The sequence below is a fragment of the Pteropus alecto genome, unplaced genomic scaffold (assembly GCF_000325575.1).
Source record: "Pteropus alecto unplaced genomic scaffold, ASM32557v1 scaffold45, whole genome shotgun sequence".
Lineage (NCBI taxonomy): Eukaryota > Metazoa > Chordata > Mammalia > Chiroptera > Pteropodidae > Pteropus > Pteropus alecto.
Genome location: NW_006442491.1, coordinates 39,832,124 through 39,844,374, shown reverse-complemented (window position 1 = coordinate 39,844,374; position 12,251 = coordinate 39,832,124). Strand labels below are relative to the sequence as shown.

Below are 12,251 nucleotides of genomic sequence, written 5' to 3'. Positions count from 1 at the left end.
CCCAGGCCCTCGTCCACACGAGGGGGCCGGCAGCAGACCCCAGCCCTGCGGTGCTGACGGGGGGGCTTGGCTCAGCCTCAGTAAATGCGGGCCGGGGTCAAAACTCACATCCACAGCTACTAGGACCCGAGGCGGGCACCGGGGAAAGGGACACTGGGGCCTCAGCACCACCAACACACACACAGACACACACACAGACACACACAGCACCACCAACACACACACAGACACACACAGCACCACCAACACGCACACAGATGCACAGCACCACCAACACACACACACAGACACACACAGCACCACCAACACACACACAAACACACAGCACCACGCAGGGAGCACATGCACACACCACCACTCATGGAGCACGCACACACACACAGCTGCACACACACCACGCATGGAGCACATGTACACACACCACCATGCGTGGAGCACGCACCTGCACACACCACCACGCATGGAGCACATGTACACACACCACCACGTGTGGAGCACGCACCTGCACACACGCATACACACACCACCGCACATGGAGCTCGCACACACACACAGCTGCACATACCACCACACATGGAGCACATGTACACACACCACCGCGTGTGGAGCACACACATGCACACACGCACACACACACCACCGCACATGGAGCACGCACACACGCACACTGCCCAGCCCGAGACGGAGCCCAGCCCAAGACGGAGCCCAGCCTGACTGAGTGAGCGGGCCCTGCACACAGGTCTGAGCCGCGGAGGCCCCAGCAGCTGGCGGGCCCCGTCCTGACGGAAGGAACTGGAAGGCAGAGTCTCTCAGAAGGGCTCTGCAGGCTGCAACCAGCGTTGGGCTCACAGAGTGTGTAATGGGCGCCCCGGGCCACTGCTGGCTAGGCCGGCCACGTCCCCTGAGCTGTGGCCCGGCCTCCCAGGCCCAGGGCCAATCTGCAAGAGGAGAGAGGGGGGCAGGTGAGGGGAGGGGCAGAGCAGCCGCAGCCCGGACCTCTCCAGGCAGGCGGGGTCTCAGAGAGGCCTGGAAGGCTGTGAGGGGGAGTGTTCAGGCCATACACACACACACGCGCGTGCACACGTGGCCCTTTCATTCTGGCCTGGGTGAAGGAACCAGGGCTGCCTGGTGGCCTCGAAGCCATGGTGTCGGAGGGGGCAGGGGGGCTGCCATCAGGGCGGGGCCTCGGTGAGCAGGGTCCTGACAGGATGGCAGTGATGGCCATGACGACTGGCGAGGTCTGCCTGGCGACTGCGTGCTGCTCTGGCTCTGTGAGGTTTGGGTCCGCTCCCAGCCCCGTCACGGGGCGGGCACCATCTGCTCCAAGCTCTGCTTCTCCGTCTCTCCAGCGAAAATGGCCACAGAAGGTCCCACAGGGCGGTGGCGGAGGGTACTTGTGGCCTCGGAACCCACGTATACCCACCACAGCGGTCTGCCACAAGGACCGAGGCCAGCTGCCCCTGGGCTGAGCCCCGCCCCCCGCAGGACCCCACATGGAGCACACGTGTGCCCAGGAGACCCAGACGGGCGCTGCGGCCACCGCAACAGGGAGAGAGGGCAGCGCGAAGGGGCTGGCGCTCGGCAAAGCCACACGGGGGGTTGTGCGGCTCCCGGAGCAGCTCTCAGCTACATGTGAATGTGTCATGGGCGTCAAACAGACACAGAAAGGGACCCTGACCGCGGGGGAAGGCTGGCGGATCTCCATCACCGCGGTGCCCACGGTCGCTGGCCGACCAGCGTCCAGATAGCCCGCGACCCGCGGCCCCACGCCGCGCATCCGGCCCCGCGCACCTGGGCCTGGCATGCCCCGCTGGCGGTCTTCCCGTGTGACCGCGCCGTGGCTCGTGACCACGGCTGTGGGGGCACGGGTGTCTCCAGCTGGGGGCCCGCGAGCGCACATCGCACGTGCCGTGGTGACCCCTGCGCCGAGCAGGGGCTGGCAGCTTCAGGGACCGGCCTCGCTGTGAGGACTGGACTAGGGCATAGAGACCAAGGGGACGCGCCTGCCCATCCTCCCCTCCAAGTCCCCTGCAGCGGAGACAGCCCGCTGGGTCCCCTGTGCGGACATGACCCAGTGGGGGCAGTGCGGGGTGGACACAAGGCAGAACTCCCCCCAACAGCACGGCACGGGAATGGGCAACCATCTCCTCTCCAGAGGGTGGCTGGGGGCCAGACCCTGCAGCCCACGGCCGTTCCCAAGCCGACGTCACCCCTCCCCCCACCTTCTGCTCCACAGGCTGGAAACGGAGGGGCAGTAGGGCTGCACCCCGGCACCGGGGGCCTGGGCCGGGCGTGGGAGCCATGGAGAGCTTCATGGAGTCACTGAACAGGCTGAGGGACATCCACGAGAGGGAGGTCCTGAGTGAGTGCCGTGTGGCAGGGTCGGGGGGGCCGCGGCGGGCTGTCGTGCATCTCCACAGGCGGCTCTCACCTGGACGGACGGTCTAAGGACCAAGGCCAGGCTGAGGTGTTCCCACATGTCACCTCCAACTTTCATCAAACCCAGAAGGCAGTACTGACCCATGCGGCAGGTGCCTGGCCCCAGCCAGCACCCCTCAGTGGGGCCCTACAGGGCGTCTCCCGAGGGTCACCCCACGTCGGAGTGGAAGTAAAAGCCTGGGCCTCGTCGCACAGAGTCCAGAAATCCGGCTGAGATGGGCCCCTCACCCAGGGCGGGGTCTCCGGGTCTCGGAGTCCCCAGAAGCGAGGCTGCCCGCCTCTGGGAAGTGGACACATGGGTCCAGGGGTCCCATCAGAGGCATTCCAGGGCATTGAGCTGAAATTCTCTGCTCCCCTCCAGGACACCCGGGCCGAGCTCTGTCCCCAGCCACATGCCCGTCCAGTTCCCTACAGGGAACAGGGCTGGAGCCTCTCATGCCCTGTGCTCCAGCGCTGGGCCAGACCCTCCCGAGAGCTTCCCACAGCGCTCCCACACACTCCTGAGGGCCCAAGGGCCTGGCTCACCTCCCCAGAGACCCAGGGAGGCGGGGGGCTGCTTGGGCTAAAGAGCCCCAGCGGACCACAGTGAGGTGGCAGCTGGCACTCTGCTGGCGTCTCCCCCAGGAGCCCATTTCATTTCAACTCTAGCTGCACCCCAAAAACCCTCCCTCTCAGGAGTTAGCCAGGTGGCTGGTCACTCTCAGCTTCGGGGCCCCAATCTTCAGAAGGACGCCAGGGCCAGAGCCCCCAGGGAGGAGAGATGCCGGCCCAGACCGGTGGTCCCAGGCAGCCCCGAAACTGGGAGCCCACTTTGTGAGGGGGCCTCGGGGAGCCAGTGAGGGGACTTGGGCACAGGGTGGCGGACTGGAGAGGGACAGGAAGTACCCCGCCCCTTCCCCATCCCTCCAGGCCTGCAGAACAAGCTTTTGGAACTCAACTCAGAGAGGTGCCGGTGAGTCGGGACAGGCCCTGGCCCAGTGGGGAAAGATGGGGATGGCAGCTCACTTCACCCCTGACACCCCAGGGTGCTACCACCCATAACACGCAAGGGGAAGCAGAGGCTTGGCTGGGCGGGGCTGGGAGCATGGCCGGTCCACATCGTGCCTCGAGTGGCTGGCGGAGCCAGGGCTGGACCCCACGGCCACAGAGTGAATGGACACCCTCTCAGGGCTGGGCGGGCCCCTGGGGCACGGGCGGCGTCCGTGACGACCATCAGGCACATCCATCTGAGACTTGGAGTCCTGCGGCAAGCGGGTCCCCCATGTCCCCGTGTCCCCGTGCCCCCGTGACCCCGTGCCCCCGTGCTCCCCTGCCCCCATGCCCCTGTGTCCCCGTGTCCCTGTGTCTCCGTGCCCCCGTGTCCCCATGTCCCCGTGTCCCCACATCCCTGACGGGCTGCAGTTCTGTAGCAGGACGAGTAGATGAGACAGAAGTCACCCGGGGGCTCGAGCGTGCGCTCGGGTGTGCTGGGTCAAGCATTGCCCTCGCAAGGTCCCCTTCACAGGGAAGTCCCCAGGGCACCGGCCCCACAGGACCCCTCCCAGGACCAGGGGAGGGCCCGCCACCCACCTGGTGCATCTCCCACAGGGAGGCCCGGCGAGTGGAGGAGCTGTGCGCCAAGAACCAGCAGCTCAGGGAGCAGCAGAAGGCTCTGAAGGAGAATGTGCGGGTGCTGGAGAACAGGTGAGCGGGAGCGCCACCTGCGCCACGCTCCCGGCTCCTGCCGGTGGGGGCGGGCGGGCGGCAGGAGGATGAGTGGGGACGGAGACCCCGCCCTGGAGGCTCCGGGGCGGGGCGAGCCAGGCAGTTCCCCGCCCCCCCCACCGCAGGACTTCTCAGAGCCTTAAATAAACTGCTGTTCAAGGCTCCTTCCCAGACTGAGTGGGTCAGGGACGGGGCGGGGCTTCCCGGAACACAGTCGAGGGTACGTCCTGGACGGGCCCAGCCCCCCCTCCGTGGGCCTCAGTCTCCCCCTCAGAGCAGCCTCTTGCCTCCCCCCAACCCCGCAGGCTGCGGGCCGGCCTCTGTGACCGCTGCTCGGTCACCCAGGAGTTGGCCCGGAAGAAACAGCAGGAGTTTGAGAGCTCCCTCGTCCAGAGCCTGCAGCACGTCTTTGTCCTCAGTGAGCTCTGCACCTCGCCGACCCCTCCTGTGGGGGCCGGTGACCCCAGGGCCTGCTCACCTGACATGGGGTCTCAGGGAAAGGGGAGAAGGCAATGCTGCTGTCGGGTGGGCACCCCACACCCCCATTCACAGACAGATGGCGCAAAGCCCCCGGGGGGCCCCGGCTTGTCCCTCGCATGTCGGCCACCTGGGCTGGGGGTGTCCCTGCCCTCCCAGAGCTTCGACTCCCTTCTCTCCATGATGAAGTCCTGCCGGTCCCGCCCAATGACGTGACGCCCCAGGGACAAGCCTCCGGTGGGGAGTCTGTCACTTTCCACAGCCCTGGGGCCGGCACTGTCTTCACAACCACATCCCTCAGACAGCGAGCATTTAGGGGCGCTCGGGGCAGGGCAAGGACGGAGACTTCTCCAGGGCTGGGAGGACCCCCCGCCCCACCCCCCTCACCGCGTCCTTCACTAAGCAGTGACTTTTGCAGCCAACGAGATGACCCGGCTGCAGGAAGAGAATGAGACCTTGAAGCAGGAGGTGACCCGGCTCCGGGGCCCAGGGTGAGTGGGGAAGGCGCCAGGGGCCCGAGCACCCCAGCCCCCCAAGCCCCGCCCATAGCAGGTGCCTGCCACACGTCCACGGGGCCCCGGGGGAGGCTGGCCCAGCCCTGGGCTTCAGGTCCCACAGGTCGTTTGCCATGGAGCCGACTCCTGACCTCCCGTAGTGACAAGCACAGGACCCTTTGAAGGGACAGGAGCCCAGGGGACTCCCGGGGACCAAGGCCGGGTCCCCAGCACCGCAGCAGCTCTGACACCGGGACATGCGTGCTTGAGAAGGACAGCAAGCATGGCTCGGCCCTGCTGTGGGAGCCACGATGGCAGGATCTCGGGCAGTGTCCAGAAAGCTGCCTCTCTGGGTCACCTGGGACCCCTCAGTGGTGGCCTGGCCTTCCCGATCGTCTCCAGGACACTGCCCTCGAACCCTCTTCCCTCCAGAGACAGGCCCCAACCCCAGGGCAGGGAGGACGCCTTGGACACACCCCCACCCCTGCTGCTCCCCTCCCCTGGTGCCCGGAAGGCTGTCACCGAGAAGCTGCTGGGAGGCCAGGAGGGCGCCGAGGACGACCACTCAGGTACAGGCCCACGGGGAGAGGAGGCTGTGGGGACAACGGAGGCCGGGAGGCCGGGCACTGCAGGACCGAGGAGCCCTCCGTCCTGGGGGGCCGAGCCACCAGCCACTGCTTCTCCTCCCACAGAAAAGTTGGGGTACAGGACGTCTCCAGTGGCTAAAACCTCCCCGGGCGCCAACCTCCCTGAGCCTCGGGCCCCAGATATGGTGAGGGCGAGGGACCCTGAGCCCGCTCCCCTCCGCCAGGCAGGCCCGGCCCCTCCTGTCACGTGCCGGTCCTCTGCTGGGCAGGGACCACTGAGCCCCGTTTGACCTGCGCGAGGTCTCAGGGAGCAAGGGCGGAGGGCGGCAGCCGGCTGCGCCCTGGCTGACCCGCCCGCCTGTGCAGAGCCCACAGCGCATCGCCAACCAGCTGCACGGGACCATCGCCGTGGTGAGGCCAGGGGCCCGGGCCTGCCCCGCCGACCGGGGCTGCACCAACGGGACACCTCCGCTGCCGCCAGCCAGGAGCAGCCCGCCCAGCCCGCCTTGCGAGCACAGCCTCCCCCTGGACAGGTGAGGCCCTGCCACCGCCACCACCACGAGCAGCCTCAGCCAAGCACCTGTCTCCCTCCAACTCCGATCCCACCTTTTGGCAAGGGGCCAAGAGCCCAGGTGTCCCTACAGGTGCCCCTGCCCTCCCTTGCCTGTGGCGAAGTTCCCACCTGGACACCTCCCGAACAGCCAGGCTGAGGCCGGGGATATGGGGGGAGGAGATGGGGCCGGGCGCTCCAGGTGAAGGCAGCAGCCGACGCCCAGAAGTGGGGGGGCTGCAGAGGCCCAGGCCCCGGGTCACCACGGGCCAGGGCACGTGGCCTGGCCTCCAGAGCCCACCCTCGCCCCACCTACCTGCAACCTGGGCGGCTCTCCTCACCTCTCCAGGTCCTCACCTGTGAAGGGGGGCTGACCGTGGGCCCCTGACACTGACCTTGGCCCTCCACACCTCCCACAGCTTCCTGCGGGCCACCCGGCCCTCCGCCATGACTGACGAGTCCCCGAAGGGCTCCCTCCAGGCTGACCGCCTCTGTCTCCTGAATCGCCACCTGTCCCTGCACCTCCGGAGTCCCCACAGCAGCAGCAGTCCCCGGGCCCCCACCATGGGCCCCCATGGCTCCCGGACCCAGAGCCCGAAGGCCGGGGAGGCAGAGGCCTGGGATGACCCCGGGGGCCTGCCCGGCAACCTGGCGGACATGCGGGACCCGCGGCTGGAGGGGGCGCTGCAGCTGCTCCTCGCCCAGCAGCTGCGGGCGTGGGGACGGGCTGGCAGTGCCAGGCCGAGGGGCCCCCCCAGGCAGGGGCTGGTGCCAACCTCGCCCCCAGGCGGCTCTGACTCTGAGGGCCCAGAGAGGGAGACGGCCGGGGTGGCCCTGCCCGGGGGGCGGCTTCCACAGCCCACAGGCCCGGCGGGGCCCAGCGGGAAGACAGTCACAGCCACACAGGACCATGGCCCAGACAAGCCCCTGGACCTCTCAGAGTGGGGCCGGGGCCGGGATGCCCCCAAGCCCTCTGGCCGACTGAGGTCTCTCAGCCCCAAAGCTGCCCGCACTCCCAGTCCTGAGCCGCCCCAGGGAGCAGAGCCCCCTGCCCAGCCTGGACCCTTGGGTTGCAGCCATGGCTCCAAGGGGGCCAGAGCAGCAGAGCTGGAAGAGCCCCGCACTCTCGTGGTGAGGCCCAGTTTTGTTCTTGCCTCCACATGCCCCCGCCCTCGCCAGCGTCCACTGGGCTCATGCTTCCCGCTGCTCTACCAGCCAGTTCCCCGTGAGAAAGCCTAGCTGCCTGATTCACACTAGAGTGGACATGGCTGACCCAGGATCCCACAGGCTGTATCCCAGGCTGGGTTGTGGGGCAAGGCAGTCAGCTCAGATGAATTCAAGCCACTCACTCACTTCCTCCCAGGATCCCGCACGTCCTCTCCCGGGGCCCCACCCCAGCCAGCCGTCTCCAGGCCGGATGAAAGATGAGTCCCGAGAGAGGCCAGAACTTTCCCCCCACCCACAGAGGCCTGATGCTGATGGCCACGCAGGTAAGAATGAGTAGCGGGGAGGGAGGCATGGTGGTCAGTGTCCTCTGGGTATTACCTGTGCCAAGGCTCAGCTCAGCCCCCTGGGCCTGACGGGCCACACCCTGGGTCACGGGCTTAGCACCCCTGGCGAGACCCAGAGAAGAGATAGGGGCCCGGCGGGCGTGTCTCTGGCCACAGGCAGGGAAGGGGAGGGCACCCTAGTGATTAGGACTCGGGGACGGGAGTGAGCTGCCCGTTACACAGCGACCGAGCCAGGGGACGCTCCAGCTGGCGGGGTCGCCGCGCGGGCGCTGGAGCTCTGGGCCTGGGCTCGGCCCCTCTGTGCCTCAGTGTCCTCACCTGTGGAGTTGGTGCCACTCGCCCTAGCCTGGTGGGCAGCAGAGGCCTGCGCTCCCACTGGAGCCCCCGGCCGCCCGCCTGGCCTGACCCACACCCTGCGTCCTGCAGAGCTCAGCAAGCCGGAGCGGCCATGGCCGGTGTCGGCCGAGCTGGATGAGCCAGACTCCTCAGACAGTGAGGTGGGTCCCCAACCATGCACTTCTCGTAGGTGGGGCTGCCACCCAGGACTGCCCAGGCTCAGGGGGAGGCTGCTCGCCCTGACCACACCCCCACACCCCTCAGGTGGGCCTGAGCCCCAAGGCAGGGGTCACACAGAGCACTCCCGGCGAGGGGCCCAGGTGTTTCTGCACCGCAGAGCGAGGGCTCAGCCCACAGCAGAAGAGGAAGCGGGTTTCGTCCTCTGACCCGTGGGACAAAGGTACGCGGCCCGGGCGGGATGGAGGGTGCCGCAGCCCCGGCCGCCCACCCACCTTCCTGGCCACTGGGGAATGTCACCCTCAGACCGCTCGGAACCCAGGCACCAGCCCTGGAAGCTGTCCCAAGGCCGGCCCCTCAGGAGGAGGGGCCCAGGGCCAGGCCTGGGTGGGTGCTGGCCCCGGGCCCCTCACTGCCAGCCCGGCCAGCCCCTTCAACCTAGTGGATGGGGTCTCTGGGACCCTTACACGAGGAGCAGAGGGTGTAGCCCCCGGGCTGGGGGCTGCTGGGGGTGGTGTCTGTGGGCCCAGCCCCTCCCAGCAGGGCAGCAGGAGTAGCGCCTGACCTGAGGGTATCAGGACATCCCCACTTCCTGCTCTGGCCACAAAGGCAGCTCCGGCCAGGCCTCCAGGTGCCTGAGAAGCCTCTGCACACCTGAGCTAATAATGGACGCCACTCTCTGTTTGTCCAAGCGGACCTGCCACCAGGCAGGCCGGCTGTGGCCGCCACAATGCGCCATTGTTGCCAGGAAGGTGACCGCGGCCTGTGTTTGCTCAGGCCCGCGGTGGAGGAGGCCAGCACGCCTGTCTGATTTCGAGGCACTTCCTGTTGGGCACTATATGGAAACCACCCTGGTGGGCACGGCCTGTAGGGGCGCCCGATGTCCCCGCACTGCACTCTGAGCCTAGCCCACCCCGTCCTCGCACCCAGCCCAGGGCCGGCCTCCCCATCAGGCACTGCACCCCACAACACCCACATGGCGGTCAGTGAGAACAGGGCCCGTGCCCGGCTGTGGCCGGCGGCACCCTTGTATCTTGTGACCCGTGGGGAGGTGCCCACAGCTGCCCGGTGATGGAGCTCGCTGTTCCCGGGTGGGGACACCGAGACACGGAGTGGTGAGGGAGCTGGCCCAGGGTCACAGGCTGGTCCTCGGGGTCAGGCTTCCAGCCTGGTTCGGACGCAGAACCGGAGCTTGTCCCGCATCAGAGACAGGCCTGCACCCAGCGCCTTGGCAGGTCCCGCCCGCGAGGGTCCCGGGGACCAGATGCCCCTCCCCTGTGGCCCCAGCCGAAGGCGGGCCCATGGAGGCACCCAGCCAGCGTCTCGGGGACTCTGAGAGCGTTTCCGGTCAGCTTGGGCTATCCAGATGCCCCAGGCCCCCTGCAGGGCAGCGAGGGAGGCACGGGGGCCAGGGTCCACTCTGGGGAGAGAGTCCGCCCTCCCACCAAATTCCCACGGCTTGCCTCCAGCGGGGCCACACGGCTGCAGTGTCCATTGCTGTCAGGACAAGTCACCTCTGCCAGCATGGGCTTCTGTGCCCAGAGACTGCCCCCAGGGGCCTCAGAGTCAGGGTTCCACGGGCAAGTCCCATCCCCTCTCCGGGAGTCAGTGTCACTTCGAGGGAGGACCCACGAGGCCACCGCCAGGTGTCCTGGCCTCACCTCTGCACTCCCCACAGCCTCCAAGAAGCCATCCTGAGGGAGAAAACGGCCCAGGGCCCAGGAGCCCGAGGGACCCCGAGGACCGCAGCCGTCACCCCACAACAGCGGCTGAGCGGAGACCCAGCGAGCCGGCCCGGGGCACCGCCCCCACCCGGACCTGCTCCCCCAACTGCCCGCGGGCGGGGGCGGGGGGCACAGCCCGCAGCAGCAGTCCAGCGGCCCGCCCGGCGCAGGGGCAGGCGCCTGGCTGGGTCCCGGCTGTATCCAGAGGTGCTGGGAAGGCCGAGAGGGGGTCTTCAGCTGGCCTCTCAAACCCCTCTATCTCCACCCACCTCGGAGATGACTGGTCCCTGGCTGCACACTCTCCCCAGCGTCCGCTGACTTGTGGGGAGCGGGAGTTCGGACACACCGGGGAAAGAGGGCCTCAGGCTCCCGCCCAGCGCTGCCCCCCAGCCGAGCACCCGCATCCCTTCCCAGGCAGCGGCCCCCGCCTCCCACCAGCCCAGACTCCACGGGCATCCCAGACTCCCAGGCCCTGCACCCGGCCGCCCCGCCCCTGACCGTGTGGAGCTTCGGAGGGCGGTCTCAGGCGCCCCCTGGTGGAGTCTTGCAAACAGGCGCTGGGGGAATAAAGGTGTAAAGGATGGTGTGAGCGGTCCGCAGGTCTGGGTCAGCCTTCACCTGCCTGGGCAGGTGACTCAAGAGGCTCCTGACTGCATCCAAGGTCAGGGAGGTCACTCCCTTACAGGAGAGCAGGATTAAACCCAGTAGAGTGTTACAGAGACAGGGTGTGCTCTGGGGAGGGCCTTGGGGAACAGAACGGGGACTGCATGGCCCTCCCACGGCCCCTCCTCACCGACACCCCTGAGGCCCTGGCCCCACTTCTGCGGCGACTGGTCGGCGCTCTGCACGACCGCAGGGCAGCTCATCCAGGATTCCAGCCTCAGCACTCAGGACACTCTGCGCCTCGGCCACTGTCACTTTGGAGGGCGTGTCTCAGACCGCTGGGGGCGGGGAGCTCAAACAGGAACCCGGGCCCACCCACACTCGCCGAGCCGGGATTTAAGACCACCACCCCCACCCCGAGACTCCTGCACGTGATGCGTGAAAAGTGCCCCCCCTGGGGCAGAGGCAGAATGCAAGGCAGTGAATGGGCTGGGCAGGGCCTGGGGCACCGGGGGGCTACAGGCCTGGCTAACGGGGGCTGGGGGGGGCACTGCTCCCCACCTGGCTCACCGCAGCAGTCCCTCAGGGAAGCCAGAGGGACTGAATTCCCAAGAGAGGACCTGGGGCGTGTGTGTGTGTGTGTGTGTGTGTGTGTGCACGCACACACACGCGGGAAGTCTCCCAGCCGGCAAAGTTTGCTTTGGTTTTTCTGAAATCAAATAAAACAGAATCCGTGTGCTCCATCCACATCTGACTCGCCTGCCTGGGTGGTGGACAGCCTCGTGGGCAGTTCGTAAGAGCAGAGGGAAAGGAAAGGGGACAGACTGGGCACTGGGCAAGCCTGCGATGGCAGCAAACGAAGGTCAGTAGGAGGGGACATGCCGAGGTGAGGGGTAAGGGGCGGGGATGCATGATCATGGTGATGACTGTTCATGCCACTCGCGACCAGAAACTCACCCCCATTTCGCTGATGCACGTGGATGCCCGCGCCTCCACGCAGACAGAAGCTGTCGCCCCTCGGCCCACTCGGCACCTGCACAAGGGACGCCCGCACAGGTGTGCTGCGTCTGGGCGCTATGCGCAGAAGCGCTCGCCGAGCTGCACCACCTAACGGCCAGGACCCGGCTTCCAGCCAACGGCCGCCAGCGCTGGCGATGTCCCAAGGACACCTGCGGTCGGAGTCACTGTCCCCACTCGAAAGATAAGTAAGCCACAGGCAGGAAGCTGGGCAGAGCGGGCGGGTGGCACAGAGGTGGCTGCAGACACAGGCGGGCTCCGGAAGGCAGCCCCTGAGCATGAAGCCGCCCGCTGTCAAGTCAAGGACCCGAGCGCACAAGAGGGAACCGGCCTAGGTCACTTCGTCGCTGAGGAGAGTGCAGGACTCCGTCTGGGGCTGAAGGCCCAGGACTGGCCCCGCCTGCCATCCCGGGCTCAGACCCTCGGTCTCTTCTTCAGTGAGGAAGGCGGAGTGGCACCGCCGGCCCTCTCGGAGCCCTGCAAACTGAGGGGCGTCCCACAGGGCAGGTGGCACAGACACACGCCCCAGAGAGTAAGTGCGCTGGAGCCTAAGACGGAGACTCGACGGACACTGACCACGAACGCGCGGCCCAGCGGGAGCCCAGACGCCGAGGCGGGACTCGAACCCGCAG

The 12,251-nt window shown here is 67.7% G+C and overlaps 1 protein-coding gene across 1 annotated transcript; it reads left to right on the top strand.

Moving 5' to 3' along the window:
- The first annotated feature begins 2,301 nt into the window (after positions 1 to 2,301).
- RBBP8NL (RBBP8 N-terminal like) lies at positions 2,302 to 9,086 on the top strand. The gene is made up of 13 exons (XM_015596922.1): positions 2,302 to 2,362; positions 3,349 to 3,391; positions 4,027 to 4,122; positions 4,449 to 4,561; positions 5,039 to 5,111; positions 5,547 to 5,709; positions 5,812 to 5,886; positions 6,068 to 6,234; positions 6,671 to 7,382; positions 7,615 to 7,741; positions 8,189 to 8,259; positions 8,363 to 8,498; positions 8,968 to 9,086. Exons 1-13 carry the CDS (start codon positions 2,302 to 2,304, stop codon positions 9,084 to 9,086), a joined length of 1,956 nt encoding a protein of 651 aa, XP_015452408.1.
- Positions 9,087 to 12,251: the final 3,165 nt, after the last annotated feature.

Bases quoted from the DNA above. Each gene is read 5' to 3' on its own strand.
- RBBP8NL (XM_015596922.1), top strand. From the start codon at position 2,302: ATGGAGAGCTTCATGGAGTCACTGAACAGGCTGAGGGACATCCACGAG. The intron at 5,710-5,811 runs GTGGGGACAACG...CCCACAGAAAAG, and splicing joins GCCCACGGGGAGAGGAGGCT to TTGGGGTACAGGACGTCTCC. The intron at 7,742-8,188 runs GTAAGAATGAGT...TGCGTCCTGCAG, and splicing joins TGATGCTGATGGCCACGCAG to AGCTCAGCAAGCCGGAGCGG.